At 42.6% G+C, this 20387-nt stretch overlaps 1 protein-coding gene across 4 annotated transcripts in view; it reads right to left on the reverse strand.

Moving 5' to 3' along the window:
* Positions 1 to 16163: 16163 nt before the first annotated feature.
* MOB3C (MOB kinase activator 3C) overlaps positions 16164 to 20387 on the reverse strand; it is a 47015-nt gene continuing 42791 nt past the window's right edge. For all 4 annotated transcript variants that reach the window (XM_061632884.1, XM_061632883.1, XM_061632882.1 and 1 more), the window contains one exon: positions 16164 to 18032. In XM_061632884.1, the coding sequence (XP_061488868.1) occupies positions 18003 to 18032 (30 nt within the window). In that variant the 3' untranslated portion in view covers positions 16164 to 18002. The remainder of the gene's footprint in view (positions 18033 to 20387) is intronic.

The raw sequence follows: 20387 nt of genomic DNA on the forward strand, positions 1-20387 counted from the left end.
TCATGCTGTGGGGATGCTTCTCATCAGCAGGGACTGGGCATCTTGTTAAAATTGAAGGAAGAATGGATGGAGCAAAATATAGGGAAATACTGGAAGAAAACCTGCTTCAGTCCACTAATAAACTGAAGCTTGGGAGGAAATTCACATTTCAGCAGGACAGTGATCCCAAGCACAAGGCCAAAGCAACACTGGACTGGCTCAAGAACAAAAAATGAATGTGGCACTCTTTAAAAACTGCAGTCCACAAGCAATGCCCAACCAACCTGAACAACCTGGAGTGAATCTGCCAAGAAGAATGGGCCAAAATCCCTCCAACACTGTGTGCAAAGCTGGTACATACTTACCCTAAAAGTCTTAAAGCTGTCACTGCAGTGAAAGATGACTCTACCAAATATTAATGTGGGGGGTTGAATACTTATGCAAGCAGCATGTTTCAGTTTTTTATGTTTCTTACAAACATTTCCCAACATAAAACCAATGCCATCTTCCAATAATTGCTTTTTAGTTTCAGTGTTTCAAAATAAAATATCATACAGAATGAAAGTACAATGTACCATTTGTAATTCAGTAATATGAGAGCATTGGAATTACTTTTGCAAGGCACTGTACATTTAGCTTTGGCAGACACAGCTTGTTTGAGCAAGGAATTTATTAATAAACTCCCTCCTGATTTGACTAGAAATCAAACTGGTATGCTGTGTCTCCAATTTTGTTTTCTGTATCATGACCCATATTCCTCTTTTTCCATTTGCTGTCTGAAGTAAACACACTTGTATAATTCTTGGAATACGACCAAAGTCTCTCCTTATCCAGGGAAAGGCAGCGTATCTTCCAGCAGGATTTTTGTGAGCAGATCATTTCCAGAAATAACTGCTATGAACTAAGAAGGAAGAAATGTAATCCCGGTGCTTGTGATTTTAATGTCAAGACAGTGTGTAATAAATCACTTGATTCTATACGTGTGTGGTGTTTTTTTAATTTGATAGCATCAGAGCTCAAAATCTTATGGAGATCACAGAAAGACAATTGGCTTTGCTGAAGGCAGTTACCAATTTTAAAGTGGTTTGAACAGCAGAAAGCCACTAAACATGTTATTAAAAAAACAAGAAGGAAGAAATCCCAGCCTGTGTTGTTATCTTTGGTCAGCTATGATAGCACTAGCTATAATGACTCAAAGCCTCATATTACAATGGAAGATTCCCCAAAACTCCAGGGTTATACTAATCAGGGGAAATCCTTTGAAATTCACATCACTAGTCACAAGGAACTGTCCACCAGGAAGCTTTCCTGTTCAAGACCCATAGATAGGAGTGAGAACCATGCAGCAGAACTTTCCAGTAAATCAAATCCATAATGAAATACATGGAAGTATCTTCTGTACAGAAGCCTGAACTCCACTGTGACTATTTACTTAAGGAGCAAGTCACAATGCGGTTCTTGTTTCATTGCATCTGAGGCCAAAAAAGACATAGAGTTGTAGCTAACATTTGTTCTACTCATGCAGACCCGTTGAAATTATGGCCTTGACTAATTTAGGTCCATTACTTTCCATGGGTCTACACAGAGTATAACTTAGTTGGATATAACCTATAAATTAAGTTTCATTCTTTCCCTTTGAGACAGAGCAGGGAAACCACTTTTAAGTGATGAGGTTTTTAGGAGAACAAAGCTTTGTTTATTTCCTTCCTAGTTAACATCTACAAAAGCCATTGTTTTCTGTGATATTTCAATTCACAGTTCTTTGGAGTAAAATAATACAAGCTGAAACACTGGGTAGGTTTGAGGCCAATCTGTAAGTGAAAACTTTAAAAAAAAAAGTGAAAGGAAAATAATACATGGCATTGCTATCGGATATCATGGCTTGTTTTTCACAAAAATGACTTGGATATTAGCTGGTGTTCAAAATAGGACTGAGCTAGTTCATATGGCCACTTTGCACATAGCTGGCTGCTCTTTCCTCTTAATCCCAAACTGCTCTGTTACGTTTTTTATTCTTCACTGATTGCTTCTGTTAGGTTTTTCTTTTTTTAGGTATACTCAATAGAAGCTGGTCTACACCAATTGGGTGCGATTGTCCTTTGTTTCTCACCTATGCACACAACTTTATCTCACATTCTGAAAGTAACACATACTAAAAGTCTCAAGCTCTCCCCTAGACAATTTCCTTGGAAATGGACTGCCTCAAGTCAATTCCGACTTATGGCAACCCTTAAGTTTTCACTAAATTCTGTCTCTCCTAAAGCTCTTGTGCCAGAAGCCACAGTGTTAGGCTTTGAAATTGCACTCGAAGCGTATTGTCAGTTTTTCCACAGTGAGGGTAGAGTGAAATCTGCTTAAAATTCAGCAATTTACATACACACTATCAAATATATATAGTATGAAGGCACATGAGGCTACCACCATGCTGAAGCTAAACAGGTCTAGACGTTGTATCCAGTGTAGGAAGTATCCTGTCAGCATACAGATTTCTGCTTGCACAACAGGATTTCCCTCCTCTTTCCCCCATACATCCCCTAAATCTGTGCTAGGGGTTCCCCCAACCCTTGGGAGTAGATTTGGGGAGGACATGGGGGTATGCAGGGGAAGAGAGGGGGAAAGTCCCATTGCACAAGCAGAAATCCTTGCATTGATTAGATCCTTACTTAGTGGTATGTTAGATACAACCCTTGGTCTCATCAGTGCCTGGACTGGTGACACCTGGGAACCACATGTATGCTGCCTTGATGTTTTCCATGACAGAAGAAAAGTGGGATATAAATATAAATGAAATAAATGTAATCTCAGATGAAGACATGAGACTGCATCCAATGATGTTTGCCTGCTGTTCCAAAAGAAATCTACTTGCAGAACAACACTTCCAGTTTCTTTTTCCCACTCACCCCCATAACACGTCTCCCCATGCAGCACCCAGAACTGCTCTGGAGGGTCCCTAGCCCTTTGAAGCAAATCTGGTGTGCATGCGGGGGGGGGCTACAGGAGGGAGGGGAGAAAAAGAAACCTAGCTGTGCAAGAGGATGCCCACTGCCCTGCGCTGAATCTCACCCATAGACAAAAGTGCACCTTAAGTTAACTTTATGGATTGTGATGGGACCTATCTTGCAATCTAATTCTTTTTACCCTAATGAATATGGCCTTGCCATGTGCAATCTTTCTGAAAAACAGTTGTATACTATCTTCCAAAAGCCAGTCATAATGTAACCACTCCATTTTATCAATGAGCATCCACTTTCAGATATGCATCTGTGCATAAATACAAATACTCCAAAGCCAATTCAGAGAATGTCCGCATTAAGAAAATTTATTTTGTGGCATTATTTTAGCCTAGTTCTGATGCAAGAAACATTTCTATATTACTATCTTACTACAGTATGTTAAAAAAGAAATTAATATGGAAATAATGCTTAGTACCATCCATAACCAGGATAGCTCCAGAAAAGTCCCACATACTTTAATCAGACTGTCTTGGAGCAAACAGGTTGGCACCTGCAACCTAACTACATCAATTGTAACCAGATATTTGTTTTGTGCATCCAAAATACTATAAGCACAAAATGATGCAACTTAAGGCCCATATTTTCTTTGCATCTGGTGACCCTGGATTTAAGTTTGCTACTGAAGCTAATACTATTATTTTTTGTTCAGGTGTGGCAATGCAAGAAGGGAAGAGTTGTCAAGGAAATTGCAAAGAAATGGAAATGCTGCCCTGGGTTCCTGCTGGGAGGAAGGGCGGGATATAAATCAAATAATAAATTAATTAAATAAATAAATACAAGATTTGGAGCTGACATAAATGAATATTGTTTTTCAAAAGATGTGATACCATGTTTCATATGCACAGCTTAACAGAATGTATTATAATACAGTGTTCTGCTGTGATTTCGCCAGAGCTCCCCAGCATGCAACAAAGCATTTTCTCCTAATGCACTTCCAATTCACTCCACCACAGAGAAAGCAGCAATTGCCCTTTTTATTTAAAGAAGGATACAGTCAAAAGGTGGGATGGGGATGGTGCTAAACTCAGCTGGTTAAATACAGAAGGGATAGAGTTAAAAGGGAAGTGGATGGCGCTAAAGGGCTGCCTGCGGAAGTACACTGCCTTCAAGTCGATTCTGACTTTTTTATGGTAAGCGGTATTCCGAGGTGGTTTACCATTGCCTTCCTCAGAGTTTGAGAGGCAGTGACTGGCCCAAGATCACCCAATGAGCTTCATGGCTGTGTGGGGATTTGAACCCTGGTCTCCCAGGTCGCAGTCCAACACCTTAACCATTACACCACACTGGCTCTCAAGGGTGCCTGCAGGCACAAAGAAAGGAGAAGCCAGTTCTCTTGAATTAATACACCCTGCAAGCGGCAGAATACTCTCACTCACAGACTCAAGCACATAATCTTACCCAGTTTTATCAATGGAATGTCCTGCATGCAGATAAGAGGATTTAGAAGGAAAAAACATCCAAAGCTTTAGAAGCCAGGGTACAGAAACAGTTTCTCAGACATAATAGTTGATTGGAACAAAAGTAGAAATAAACTTTTTATTATAGTGATGTTATGTATAGTTCCAGATAAGCTTTGCAAAATATTTTGCAGAATGAGAGAGACTTAAGGAGTCTTTTAGGCTAGGCATGAGCAGAATTCATATTATAGGATCTACTTTGTTTTTTACTAGAATCACAAGATCTAACAATTGAAGATTCACCATCAAAAAATAGTGCCTGTGGATGATGCCACATGGAAAATGGTAGCCTACAAGAAGGAGCCAGTTACCTACTACAGCTCAAGAGCCATACACTGGGATGACCTGCATATACAAGTATCAAGCTACATCTGAGTTAATACAGATAGGAGACTCTAACAGCCTAATGGTTCAGGAGCCTATTGTTGTTGCTGTTACTAGATAACAGGGAGTAAAAAGCAATTGGTAATCTACTTCAAATCATTCAGCAATCTACAAGCAAATCCTGATTTATCTTCTGTTCAAGCTACCTTCTGCATAATCTAGGGCAGGGATTAGGAACTGTTGGAGTCTGACTCCCATGAATCCCAGCCAGCATGGTCAATGGTCAAGGATGATGGGAACTGTAGTTACGGCTGGGGGTTTATGTTTTTTGGAGAGACACAAATCAAGTCAGAACATTTTATTAATTAATTAATTGATTGATTGATTTATATCCCAGCAGGAGCCCATTTCAGTTGTTCAAATAGAAGCTACTTGCTTAACATCTACATGACAACTTTTCCTTTCACGTCTTAACACTTCTGTCAAGCATACAAACAGAATGGCACTATATCTGTAGTTGATGATAAACAATACAAGCAAAATGATTTTATCAGCATCCATGGCTCATAAATGAAGTCTCAGTGGGAAGGAACAGAATGCGAGGAGGAAAAATGCTTCCCAATCAATAGTCCTATATTGAATATTGTTCAGTGCAATTTAGAAGGACAAATCTGAAGTTAAGGAGAGAGTCAATTATCTTCAGGCATGTCTGTACCAAGGAAAATAAGATATGTTTTCCAAAAGAGCTTTTCATTTTTCTCCCATTGGTATTGATTAACTGACTCATAGAATTGTAGAGCTGGAAAAACCAGCAAGTTATGTAATCTCTCTAGCTAGTTTATGATGAAACAGGATTGGCCTCCTCCAACTACACCCATGTCTAATAATTTAGTTTATCCAATAAGAATACATTGGGACTGTGATAACTACATTACACTCCGTCACAGTGACATAAAACAAAGCAACTGGTTCAAATGATTAAGGACAGTAGGGTTGCCAGGTTCTTGGCCTGAGACTGATCCTGTATCTTTCGGAGAAGAGAAAGTCAGCCAAGTGCAGGTGTTCTTGCAACTCTGTAATGGGAAAAACCACAAGGTAGAATTCTCCCTTCCCCCTGCACAACTTTTAAAGATACAGAAGACCTCTTGGTTGCTAGGCCTGGCCTCCAAGAGGTCTTCTGTATCTTTAAAAGTTGTGCAGGGGGAAGGGAGAATTCCACCTTGTGGTTTTTCTCATTACAATGTTGCAAGAACACCTGCACTTGGCTGACTTTCTCTTCTCCTAAAGATACAGGATCAGGCCTTGAACCTGGCAACCCTAGGCCATGTTCTCCATGTTTTCAAGCTGTGTTTTAGAAAATATTTAACTGTGTTTTAGAAAAAAAATTAATCACAATTGTGTTTGTGAATGTTTTTAACTGTTTTTGGTATGTTTTTCTTCTTGTTGGTGAATTGTTTTGTTTCTGTTTGCTGCCCTGGGTTCCTTCAGGAGGAAGGAGAGGATAAAAATTAGAAGTTGTTGGACTAAAACTCCCACCATTGGTTCTGCTTCCTAGGACTGATGGAATTTGTAGTTCAACAACATCTGGAGGGCACCATGTTGGCTATCCTTGACTCACCAACATTGGACATGTATGTAGATTGTAAGATGATGACACTATTCCTATTTTCGTCAAACCCACTTAAGGATGAACAGGTAAAATGTCCTTTCAGCAGAAAAAAATGATCCCAGGCCAGCCCAAAGTCCTTTTAATTCAGTAAGCAACTAAACAGATACTGAAATACTGTAATTATAACAATCGTACTTAAGTCTGTAACATGCATGAGACAGTTAAGTAAGAGAAATAATATTGCAATGTGAAAGACTAATAATTACAGAAAGGGATTTGCATAATAATATCCATTCACAAGATCCAAGCTTTTACTTACCACAGGAAACTTTCCCTGTTTTTAATTGCTAATTTAATTAACTCTCCTAAGACCTTTGCTACCTATTTATTGTTAACTGCTAGGAGCAGATCTAATCAATTGCTAAATCCCCTGCTATAGTTAAAGAAGACAGCCTCAAAAACAAAAACTGTAGGAGACATTACAACTCTATTTTTCCATTCCCTGGTTAAATTAGCAAACACCAGATTAATTTCAGAACTGGAATTTTATTTTATTTTATTGTTAATGACATATTTTTTCCTCCTATAACAGATACTAGGAATCTCCTAGAAAAGATAATAATGCTAAGAAAAACAGAAGGGGGTAGAAAAAGAGGAAGGTCAAACAAGAGATAGATTGATTCCATAAAGGAAGCCACAGACCTGAACTTACAAGATCTGAAAACAGGATGGTTCATGACAGATGCGATTGGAGGTTGCTGATTCATAGGATTGCCATAAGTCATAATCGACTTGAAGGCACATAACAACATAAAAGATACCGTACATCATGGACCTATTTCCTATTAGGAGTTTTATATGACACCTCCCTGCAATGTGGTCCTGTCAGAGACGGATAACCTGTGGCCCTCCAGATGTTGTTGGACCTCAGTTCCCATGAGCTCCATTCAGCATGGATGATGGAAGCTAGAGTACAATAAAAACATCTGGACAGCCATAGACCCCTCATCCCCAGCTCATGTGAATGTTGTAGACAGAGCACTGAATTGGCCGAGCAGCTTCAGTTGTCACCCAGAAGTATCACTGAAACAAGTGATGTGCATCCTCATTGTCCATTTTTGATGTAATGTATGAATGTGGAGTCCCATGCTTTTTCCTGCTACTAGATAATTAGGGTTGCCAGGTTCTGGGCCTGAGACTGATCCTGTATCTTTAGGAGAAGAGAAAGTCAGCCAAGTGCAGGTGTTCTTGCAACACTGTAATGAGAAAAACCACAAGGTAGAATTCTCCCTTCCCCCTGTACAACTTTTAAAGATACAGAAGACCTCTTGGAGACCAGGCCTGGCAACCAAGAAGTCTTCTGTATCTTTAAAAGTTGTGCAGGGGGAAGGGAGAATTCCACCTTGTGGTTTTTCCCATTACAATGTTGCAAGAACACCTGCACTTGGCTGACTTTCTCTTCTCCTAAAGATACAGGATCAGTCTTAGGCCCTGAGCCTGGCAACCCTACTAGATATATATTGTCCTCACCGTGAGGAAGATGCACATTACACTGGAAGCATGGACAAGGAACGTAACTTCTCCACACTCCTTTGTTAGTCCTTTCTATGCAGTCACCTTCAGAACATTATAGTTCAGTCCATTATATAAAACCCAGAAGCTGTGTATGTTGGACTATAGAGACTCCATACCTTATATCTGCTATGGGAAGTTTAGTAAAATAGGGTTGCAACAGTGAGCTGATTAACTGGTTGTTTGTCAGGAGGATGAGCTGGGCTCCTGGGGGGTTGTCAGAAGAGGATTCAAATGGCTGGCAGAGGGAGGAGGGAGGAACTTACCCTCTGTGGAGCGAAGCCGAAACAGAGGACATGCCAGAGATAGGGTCGCCTAGCAACGGGGAGCCTGAGAGCCTTGAAGTTTTAGAATCCCCCCCAGACATTTCCAGGCCCTCCCTTCTCCGCAGCTCAGAGCAAGAGGGAGGGCTGATCACAGCAGAAAGGCGGAGAGATGGTTTACCCTCAGCTCCTCCTTTATCACCCATAGGGGAATCGGACACTTCAGAAGAGGAGGAGGTGATGCCTCCCCCCTCACCACGCACACGCAGACGGTTGAAAAGACAGGAGAGAAGGGGGGGAAGGCGGGCAGTACCTGAGGGGGAGTTAAGGAGGAGCGAAAGGTTGCGCGCCCGTTTAGCCCCTTCTTAAAGAACAGGTGGGAAGCAGCCCCTTGCTCTGTCAACTTTCTCCCAATGTCGCAGGACCTGTATCCCTGTATTGCTTCATGAGAAAGCGCAGTCTTTGTTGGACATTACTCTAATAAAACACGAATTAACTACAACCTCTGGTCTGGTTCCTGAGTCGCATCCTGGGCCTGACAGCTTGACAGAGCCACCTAAATCACCCTCAACGCTCTCTTCACTTGACTGGTACAAGATGTCAAAGGGAGCAGCGGGGGGGACGAACCCCACTTCTGAGACGGAAGAAGTGAAACTCTTGAGGACTAAGGTAGCTGAATTGCAGACGGATGTCCAAGCCCTGCTAGCAGCAGTCAAGGCGCTGAAGACGGATAATCAAACCTTGAAGGCCACGATAGACCAGATGCAAACAGCCCCTCCAGCTGCCGCAGTAAAGGTTCCCATTGGATTGCCCCCAAAATACGCGGGACAAAGTGATCAGTTGGCAACTTTCGTCGCTCAATGTGAGTTATATCTGGATGTCAGGCATATGGAGTTTCCGGACGATGGGGCTAAAGTGGCCTTTGTGATTAGCCTCCTGGAGGGAGAAGCTGCAAAATGGGTGACTCCGTATCTCGTGAGAAAAGATACTGTCTTAAGAAGGTACAGAGGATTTATACAGGAGATGACCGAGATGTTCCAAGACCCGCAAAGAGCTGAAACAGTAGGGCGGCAACTAGGCGCTCTGAAGCAAGCTAAAGGGACTGTTTCTGAGTACACTAATGCTTTTAAAATTCTGTCCCAGGAAACTGGTTACAATGACGCCGCCCTGATGTTTATGTACTGGAGTGGATTAAATGCTGAAATCCTGGATGAGTTGGCCAGGACCTCCCCCCCCGCTGACCTACCAGGGCTCATCCGGCTATGCCTACAGATAGATCACCGGATGGAAGGAAGGCGCCTGGAAAGGAAGCAGGAGGTCCCGAGATACTCAGCCTCGGCATCTCGCAGCAAGACCCTTCCCTCTGCAGGAATGGCAGGTAATGCAGCTGAGGGACAGGGAGGGGCTAGGCCAAGACTGTCGGAAGAAGAAAAGGAAAGACGACGCCGGGAACGTTTATGCTTTTATTGTTCAAAGCCGGGCCACGTGGCCAGAGACTGTGGACTAAAAGGGGGGAAAGCTGAGCCGTCGGGAAACTAGAACACCCAGTCCACGTGCAGGCCGGTGGACTGGGGGCAGCGTTGTATAAAGGCCCCCCAATGATCCAACCTCCCTCAAAGGGGGTGTTGGTCTTGCCTATTCGGATTACAACTTCCAGAGGAGTGGTGTTTAATTCCACTGCCTTAATTGACAGTGGAGCCTCCACAAATTTTATTGATGTAAAGTTAGTCAAGCGTCATGGAATTTCCCGGTGGAAACTGAACGCTCCCCTAGCTGTGGAGACTATCGATGGGAGACCCCTGAAGTCAGGAGGGGTGACACAAGCCACGGAGGAAGTGAAACTTCAAATCCCCGGGCACGAAGAGTTCATTTCGCTATACATGTCAGATCTCTCGAACTTTGAGGTGATTCTGGGAATGCCCTGGCTAGCAAAGCATGAACCCACAATAAGTTGGAAGGAGGCGGTGGTGTGGTTCACCTCACAGTATTGCCAGGAGAACTGTCAACCTGAAGGAATCAAGAACACCTTAGCGGGGGCAGTGCAAGAGATCGAGCAAGTGACCCTGCCGCCAAAGTATGAAGAATTCAAAGATGTGTTTGATGAAAAGGAGGCAGAGACTTTACCCCCCCACCACCCTTACGACTGTGCGATTGATCTAGTGCCAGGAGCCAGCATTCCATCAGGGAGAATCTATTCTCTCACAGAGATTGAGAGGGAGGCCCTGAAGGAATTCCTGGATAAAAACCTGAGATGAGGATTCATACGCCCCTCACAATCCCCTGCTGGAGCGCCACTATTGTTTGTGAAAAAGAAGGGGGGGAACTCAGACCCTGTAACGACTATCGCGCATTGAACCAGATCACCATCCCCAACAGCTACCCGCTGCCCCTGATCTCAGAGTTGTTGGACCGACTGCGCTCTGCAAAAATCTTCACGAAGTTGGATTTGAGAGGAGCGTACAATCTGATCAGGATGAAGCAGGGAGATGAATGGAAAACAGGATTCTTGACCGCTTACGGACAGTATGAATACCTGGTCATGCCATTCGGACTTTGTGGAAGTCCAGGAATTTTTCAAAAATTCATGAACGACGTGTTTAGAGACTTGTTGGACACATATGTAATCTGTTACTTAGATGATATCCTGGTGTTCTCAAAGAACCAGGAAGACCACGACCAGCATGTGAAGACGGTGTTGCAGAGACTGAGAGAAAATCACCTGTATGCTAAATTAGAGAAATGTGGATTTGACCTCAAGTCTCTAGACTTCCTTGGATATCGAATCTCAGCGGAAGGCGTGGAGATGGACCCAGGGAAAGTAAGCTGTATATTGGACTGGGGCCAACCTGTCACCAAAAAGGATGTACAACGGTTTTTGGGGTTTGCCAATTATTACAGAAAGTTCATTCCAGGGTTTTCCAAATTGACAGCTCCTCTGACTGACTGTTTAAGGGGAAAGAAGAAGTTTCAATGGACAGAGAATGCCACCCAGGCCTTTGAGGAGCTGAAGAGAAGGTTCGCTTCCGAGCCCATTCTGCACTTTGCTGACCCGACCCGCCCTTTCATCGTGGAAGCAGATGCTTCAGATTTTGCTATCGGGGGGGTCCTTCTGCAATTAGACCAAGAAGGAAAGGAGCTGCACCCCTGTGTGTACTTCTCTCGGAAGTTAAAGCCTGCAGAGAAGAATTACACAGTTTGGGAGAAGGAGCTGCTGGCCATCAAGGACTCTTTTGAAAACTGGAGACAATACCTAGAGGGGGCCCCTCATCAGATCGAAGTGCGCTCCGACCACAAGAACCTGGAAAGCCTCCAAACTGCCAGAAAGCTGAACCAGAGACAGATAAGATGGTCCCAGTTCTTCACCAGGTTTAACTTCAAGATCACTTACCAAACCCAAGCCAAAAACCAGAGAGCTGATGCCTTATCCAGACAGCCACAGTACAAAGAAAGTGAATCCGAGGACCAGCCTCAGTACGTGATCCCGCCAGAGAAATTAATGTTGGGATCATGCCAGTCTTCGTGGGAAGAGGAACTCAAAAAGGCACAACAAGAAGATGCAGAAGTACTAAAATATGGGCAGGAGACGGGACGAAGTCAAGACTCAGAAGTAACCTTTCACTGGAGGAATGGACTATTATGGTTCAAAACAGCCAGATATGTGCCAGAAGGAGAATTAAGGCTCAGAATCCTACGCCAGTGCCATGATTCCATCACAGCGGGACACTTTGGGATTTACAAGACCATTCAGAACGTGGCCAAGGACTTCTGGTGGCCTAAAATGCGTAGGGATATTGAGAGCTATGTAAAGTCCTGTTCTGTCTGTCTGCGGACAAAAACACAAACAGGAAAACCAGCAGGACTGTTACAACCGCTACCTGTCCCACATGAACCCTGGAAGGATCTCTCCATGGATTTTATAACTGATCTACCCAAATCCCAAGGAATGACAGCCATTTTAGTCGTGGTAGATCTACTCACCAAAATGGCGCATTTCCTCCCTTGTGCAGGGGCCTTAGAGGCTAAGGAAACGGCCAAGTTATTCATCAAAGAAGTCTACCGACTGCATGGGTTGCCAAACAGTGTAGTCTCAGACCGAGGAACTCAGTTCACAGCCAAATTTTGGAGAGCAATGTGGAAACAGTTGCAGACGGAATTAAAACTCTCCTCCACCCATCACCCCCAGACAGATGGGCAAACGGAACGCTTGAACGCCGTTTTGGAAAGATATTTAAGAAGTTATGTGTCCTATCAACAGACTGACTGGGTATCATATTTGCATTTTGCAGAGTTCGCCTACAACAATTCTCTACACTCCAGCACTCAACAAACCCCATTCTTCGCGAATTATGGATTCCATCCTAAAGTCTTTCCAAGCAGCTCAGAAGGAATGCTGGTACCGGCAGCTGAGGACTTCCTAAAAGAATTGCAAGCGGCGCAACAAACACTGAAACAGCAGTTAAACGAAGCCAAAACAGAGTACAAGCGAGTTGCTGACCTGCACAGGAAGGAGCCCCCCCCCCCTTCAACCAGGAGACCAGGTATGGCTGTCCAGCCGTTTCCTCCAGATGCCGGGCAAATGTAGAAAATTACAAGACAAAACGGTGGGTCCTTTTGAAATAGAAACTCAAATTAATCCCGTGGCGTACCGGCTGAAGCTACCTGACACGTTTAAAATACATCCTGTGTTTCATCGATCCCTCTTGACGAAAGCTGCCCCTCCCAGTGAGCTGCGGCTGGAGGAGCCTCCTGGGTCCCCACTCCTGATAAATGAGCAGCTTGAGTTTGAAGTTGAGGAAATCTTGGATTCCAGGATCAGACGCCACAAGCTGCAGTATTTGATTCACTGGAAGGGCTATGGAGTGGCTGACAGATCATGGGAAAATGCAGATGATGTGCATGCTCCAGAGTTAGTAAAACTTTTCCATCAACATTTTCCTCACCGCCCCAAGCCAGACAGGGGGAGGGGGGCACAGCTTGAGAAGGGGGATGGTGTCGGGAGGATGAGCTGGGCTCCTGGGGGGTTGTCAGAAGAGGATTCAAATGGCTGGCAGAGGGAGGAGGGAGGAACTTACCCTCTGTGGAGCGAAGCCGAAACAGAAGACATGCCAGAGATAGGGTCGCCTAGCAACGGGGAGCCTGAGAGCCTTGAAGTTTTAGAATCCCCCCCAGACATTCCCAGGCCCTCCCTTCTCCGCAGCTCAGAGCAAGAGGGAGGGCTGATCACAGCAGAAAGGCGGAGAGATGGTTTACCCTCAGCTCCTCCTTTATCACCCGACACCATCCCCCTTCTCAAGCTGTGCCCCCCTCCCCCTGTCTGGCTTGGGGCGGTGAGGAAAATGTTGATGGAAAAGTTTTACTAACTCTGGAGCATAGGGGAATCGGACACTTCAGAAGAGGAGGAGGTGATGCCTCCCCCCTCACCACGCACACGCAGACGGTTGAAAAGACAGGAGAGAAGGGGGGGAAGGCGGGCAGTACCTGAGGGGGAGTTAAGGAGGAGCGAAAGGTTGCGCGCCCGTTTAGCCCCTTCTTAAAGAACAGGCGGGAAGCAGCCCCTTGCTCTGTCAACTTTCTCCCAATGTCGCAGGACCTGTATCCCTGTATTGCTTCATGAGAAAGCGCAGTCTTTGTTGGACATTACTCTAATAAAACACGAATTAACTACAACCTCTGGTCTGGTTCCTGAGTCGCATCCTGGGCGTGACATTGTTTTATAGTGTGCTCCCTGATTAATTCTGGGGACTCTCATGAGCCTAGAGTACAACCGTAATTAGGGGTTTCTAGTTACCCTGGATACTTAACCAGAGGCTAAAAGGTCACTGGCTGAGGAAATGGACTACAGCTGGCTTTGAGACTGATACTGGTGATCAGGAGACCATTGAACCTGAGGCTGGCAGGCAAGATCCCATCGTTCTAAGGCCTATAAGAATCAGAGCCAGGACCCCCATGGATTCATTCCTCTAGTCCTAAGGAAGCAAGTCCTTCCTACATTACCTTGCCAGTCCAACAGTGCAGGGAGTGCAACAGGCAAGAGGTTATAGAGCATAGGAGAAGTGTCCATCTTCAAGCCAGGGTGTTGACCCTTTAAGAGTCTATAGTTGTCCAACAGAGGGAGGAAAGCATGAAAGAGCGGGACTGGAGGCAGAGGTTAGTTTACCAGCCCACATCAGAGCTAGGGTTGCCAGTTTCAGGGCCTGAGACTGATCCTGTATCTTTAGGAGAAGAGAAAGTCAGCCAAGTGCAGGTGTTCTTGCAACACTGTAATGGGAAAAACCACAAGGTGGAATTCTCCTTTTCCCCTGCACAACTTTTAAAGATACAGAAGACCTCTTGGAGGCTGGGCCTGGTCTTCTGTACCTGTATCTTTAAAAGTTGTGCAGCGGGGAGGGAGAATTCTACCTTGTAGTTTTTCCCATTACAGTGTTGCAAGAACACCTGCATTTGGCTGACTTTCTCTTCTCCTAAAGATACAGGATCAGTCTCAGGCCCTGAAACTGGCAACCCTAATCAGAGCAGTTGTTCACTCAGAGCTGTGCCCCCTGGGCTTTGCCCTGGGTTCAGATGAATCAGGTATTTCAACTGATTAAGTGGTTAGACTGGCTGCACATTTTGTAAAGGCAATAAATTTATATGTATTTCCAAGCACTTCTAAAAACTGCAGATGGAAGGTGCCATCTTAAAAGAGGCATCCCCCTTCATTCAGTGGGAGTGCCTCTTCTAACATGAGGCCAGCTGCAACACATAAACACGCATCATCTGAAAACAAACTATGCATTTTTTTCTTCAAAAGTATTGCTTTATTCATATGAAAAAACATGTAGGTTTGATTAATATAATTTAAAACAAACAATTGATCAACTCAGATTTTTTTATCAGGCAGACTGGATCAAACCTGCCATGCTGTTTCAAGTCACCCACCAAGGCCCCAGCCAAAGGGATATCTTTAAAAAGAATGCTGCTTCCTTTTTCCTTAACATCTACCTGCCAGCATGCAAGAGGAAGAGTTGCCTTTGTGAGGTCAGAAAGAGATACTGTTGGAAGATCTCTTCCTTTCCACTGCAATGATCACCAAAGCAAAAAAAAAGTGTTCCCGGACCCCCACCCATCACAGCACTACAATGGGGGGTGGGGCAGGGAAGCTGCCTCTGTCTCTGAAACACTCTCAACATTTGAGAAAAAGAGTGAGTGGTGAGTGTATGTATGTGATCTGTATACATTCTGTGTATGTAGTGAAGACACACACATGTAAGTATTCATTGACCAAACCTTCCACTGCCTTGTGGCCCTCAGTGTAGTAGCTTCAGGCTAGCCATCCCAGCCTATGGAAAAGGGCACCATCAAGAGAAGACCATGCTAAAGCAATTTTAGGTGGCTTGTGAAAAACAGTTCAGTTCAGTGTAGCCAAACAGAGGTCTGCAAATTTCTGGTAGCTTCAGAACAAGGCTGCCAAAAATGGGTTGAAGGATGACATAACAAATAGGGATAAATGCATGTAACTCAGACCACATTCTCAGGAGAACAATATGGTCATTTCAGTTTGGGCCCAAGTATTTTTAAGCACCTCAACAAGTCTGATGAAAATAACAAAAGGTGAAATGCTCCAGATCATATTTACTTGACAAAACAGAATTTAAGAAAATGTGATTATGCCCTTTAGGAGGTGAAGCTGTTGACAAACATTCAAGAAGTTAAAAAAAAAACACCTAACAAACTATGAATAAGAATATCTTTCTTAATCTTTTTCTTCTTCTTTTTTGTGGCATTAGTTATTGTGGCAGCACTGGTATGCATTTGTCTTGATCTCCCCCCCCCAACCCCTGATTACTTGCTGGGGAAAAACACATATAAAGCTTTTCAGGACACATAGGTGATTTTTTTCTTTGTTTGCTTACCTGGAGAAAATATAGCCCAAGGTTTTTTTAATGTCAGAAATAAGTGCTGTCAGTCCAAAAATCTGTGCAATTTTAATATTTAAACTTCACTGGCAGAAAAAGCAGGACAACACAAGATATAAATACTGATGTAGAAAGTACAAAATCTTAACCAAATAAATCTTATTTGTGTATGTGGCTCAGATCCCTTTTACAAGAAAAGAAAGATCACTACCACCCTTCTAAAAAAAAGAGAGTAGCAGTTAACAGTCAATGAAGAAATTATCACTAGGATTTATGGGGAGGGGTCATGGCTCAGTGGAAGATCACACAGTTTGAATGTAGGAAAATCCCAGGTACAGTTCTTGGCACCTCTGGTTACATAGCACAACCCTATATATGTTTATGCAGAAGTAAGTCCCACTGTGTTTGGGGGGGCAGGGTTGTCTTCTAGAAAGCGTGTTCAGTATTGCAGCCAGAGGCTACGTGCACACTAGTTGCTTAAAAAGCAGTGAGACCATTTTGTCTGGTTGCAATCTGAAACGAATCTGCACCTGACTATACACAATTTTATTGTTTGATGGAATACACCCAGCCCCACTGCTAATGTCTGAGCTTTTAGGACCACCCACTGTAAAGTGTTTTCATTGGACACACCTTGGAGTTGCAACGGGTTGCTAGATCAAACAGTTTTCAAGTCAGTGTGAAGCTGGCTTGAAGGGAAAATGCATCTGGTCTGAAAAATCCCAGATTTTGGAGTAAAAACGAGTGGAGCATGACAAATGTCATATGTACCCAGATTTAAAAAAACAGAGGTGAAGAAGCAATGAAGCCAGTATAACTGCAAGTATGTCTGCAGCCAAAGTCTCTTTAATAGTTGTACTGAGAAAAACCTTTCTGTGTAAGACTCAGCCTAGAAAGTCACTGCCTGCAAGCATAGACAGTACTAGGCTAGATGAACCATTCATCTGGCTCATTCTAAGGCAGCTTGTATTTTCTATAATGAAATTAAAAAATACATCAAAGTTTCTCAAAATCACAAGAGCTGCTTGCTTCGTGATCCATAACTGTATTCCCCTCAGCGCATCTTGGCTCATTTACTTGAGTAATCTGAAGATAAGTATTCTGCTGGCACCTTACTGGAATGCACCTGTTTTCTATTTTTCATATACTGCTGGATTTCAAAGATTGATGTCTGGGCTGTTGTGAAGATACTCTGTGAGTTGAGGAAAAACTGGACTGAATGGTTGTTTGATCCCTCCCAGTTCAAATATTTCTGTTATTCTCTATGAACGATCTCTTATTGGAAAAAATGCTGTTCTAATCCAGTATTCCCAATGGTCTAGTATCTTCCCAGCCTCTCTGGCTTTCCAGGTGAAACCATTTTCTGCCATCTATATAAACATTCAGTAGCTCGGAACATCTTTTTTGAACATGGGGGATGGTCAACCATTTTTTCCGTGTAGTACAAGGCAGTATTCCTCATGAACTTTTTGTGCTTTGACAGACTAAGAGGGATGGTGACAGGCTTCTGTTTGGAATACTTTTGTCATTTGTCTTCTGGTCTCTGTGAGGAAATTCTCAGATTATTTTCCCCTTTGTGCATCATTAAGGTGTGAAACAGTTTGGGAGGAGGTGGGTCTCAGCAGAATGAAGCAAATCCAATATGATATGCAGCTATAGCACCTAAGGCAGATAGTAAGAGACAATGAAGTAATGTTACTGGAGTCCATATGACTACTGGACATATTGGGGTCCACTATTTCCAAATGTTTCCATAGTTGTGGGATTCAGTCCCCGGAACAAGAAGCCCCTCAAATTCCCAGCAGTAGTCCATCAGATTATCACATGAGGCCATCATCCGGACAGTGTATCCTTTCAAATGATGACTCTGCAAAGCTCACCAAATGATCTTAATGGCAAATCCTTTCTGTCATTTCTTTCTGTGAGGGGGAAAAAAGGAATGTAATTTTATTTGTAAGAAGTCTCTGTCCACAAAACCTTTCAGAAAACAGCCTTATGATTCAACCTGGTGCACGAAGTACCTTGAATCTGTCATAGAATTGTGACCTTTGAATGTGTCCAATTATAGATAGTCTCGCCACTCACCCCATCAGTGATGCAAAATGAGTAGGGTATCAAGAGACTTTCTGTTACCATGTTATAATCCAGGGTATCTAATCACTGATATTTTAATTATTGCATATATTAAATACAAAAATGAAAAACAGCATACTAATGCTTAGTAATAGCTATATCCTCTTATTATTCTACACAGTAATTTTAGCTTTCATAGCAAGTATGACTAAAATCTGGGGAGTTTATATCACCTTTCAGTCAATAAATGCTTACAAAGCAGTGGGTTGCATTTCTACCAACAAAAAAATAATGCCATTTTTATTTCAAGTTTTTAAGGATAGCTTTGGACAGCATATTTGCTGACACACTTGTTTGCCAATAGAAACACCCCCCCTCGCGCATATATTTTTCAAACTGAAAAAATGGATTGAAATTTAATCAGACAGAAAACAATGTCTTCTCCCCCAAATATGGGCAAACACTGTCTATTGAGCATGCTTGCTGAGGATGATGGGGGTTATAATTCAGTACCATCTGCAGGCTCAAAGGTTCACCACATCTGCTTTTAGGTGTTTGCTCCATTGAACTGGAGAAATATGTAGAGACATGAAATGGGACTGGGACTTATACCTATCTAGGAATCTTGATCTTTCTCAGATTTAAACCTCTGCCCCCCTTCCTATAGTCACAGGGAATAGACTCCAACTCCCATCAGCCCCAGGGCAGTGGTCAGGGATGATGGGAACTGTAGTGGCATGGAAATTATATACTTTAGCATTGTATACCATGTTATTTGATTTGTGGTATAATAGTCAATGCTTTTTTGGTAAAAAATGAGGTGCCGGTACTGATACCTTAATAAAAAGTACCATGCATGCCAGCACAAAATGGCTGGCATGGGCAGCAAAAAATGCAGTGCCGGTACTTCATAACAGTGAGTACTATCACAAAAAGAGGCCTGATCGTAATCATAATTAATTACCTACACATCTGCTAGCAACCATTGCATTCAATTAATCAAATGCTAACAAACTCAGAGCTTTTTAAAAAAAGTGCTGGGTTTTCATTTCTAAATTAATTTCTAATCTATAGGTTTAAATATTAAGTTGGTTCATTTAAGAAATGTATAGAACAATGGTTCCCAAACCTTCCCCCCTCCCCATGGACCACTTGAAAATTACTGAGGGTCTTGGTTGACCACTTAATGATTTTTTTTTGCCTTTTGTAGCAATTGTAATGCACTGTGCTAGATGCTGTATGATGTTTTATTGTGCTAGATGCTGTATTTTTATTGCTTCTTTTATTTCTTATATATTGTATCTTATTGTATTAGAATTTGAATTCCATAGACTTCACACTGTAACACAATAAAATACAATATAAGAAATAAAAGAAGCAATAAAAATACAATTAAAATAAAGACGAATATTTTATGAGATGGATATGCCATCTCCCATCTTCCACCACAAATCCACATACACCGCATGGACGACCTATATGAAGTTCATGGACGACTGGTGGTTCATGGACCACTGGTTGGGAACCTCTGGTTTAGAATTATTGACCACTAAGTATATTATTTGTAAAGGGTTGTATTCAACTAACACCTACTCAGAGTAGACCCACTGAAATTAATGAACCTAAGTTAGTCATGTCCATTAAATTCAACGAGTCTTCTCTGAGTAGGACTAGCACTGAATATCACCCAATGTTAATAATAATAATAATAATTTTAGTGATGATTTTTGGAGTCTATTGTAGTTTTATATCAGTATCATAAAAATATTGAAAAGGTCACAGATAAATATTTGAGTATTGTTTACATTTATTATACAGATGATCTGAATTAGAATGTTGACTCAAAACTCAAACTACCCTTTATACTAAAGAAAATAAATTTTGGCTGTTTTCAACATCCTCTTCATCAATATGATGCCTTCAGAGCCATGCCTTCAGTGTAGTGGGCACAACTCTATGGAACTCTCTCCCAGCAGAAATTAGGAAGGCACACTCCCTCCTAAATTTCAGATACATGGTTAAAACTGTTTTATGCCAGAAGGCCTTTGCCCCATGAATGCTGCTCTGATGTTTAATTTTTTTAATTTTGTATATTGTATGTTTTTATTTTGTAAGCTACTTTGGGATCCAGACGATGAAAAGTGGGGTGTAAATGTTAAAAATAAATATGCTTTCATCTTGTCATGTATATGTCATACAAC

Source organism: Rhineura floridana, chromosome 6 (assembly GCF_030035675.1).
Source record: "Rhineura floridana isolate rRhiFlo1 chromosome 6, rRhiFlo1.hap2, whole genome shotgun sequence".
NCBI lineage: Eukaryota > Metazoa > Chordata > Lepidosauria > Squamata > Rhineuridae > Rhineura > Rhineura floridana.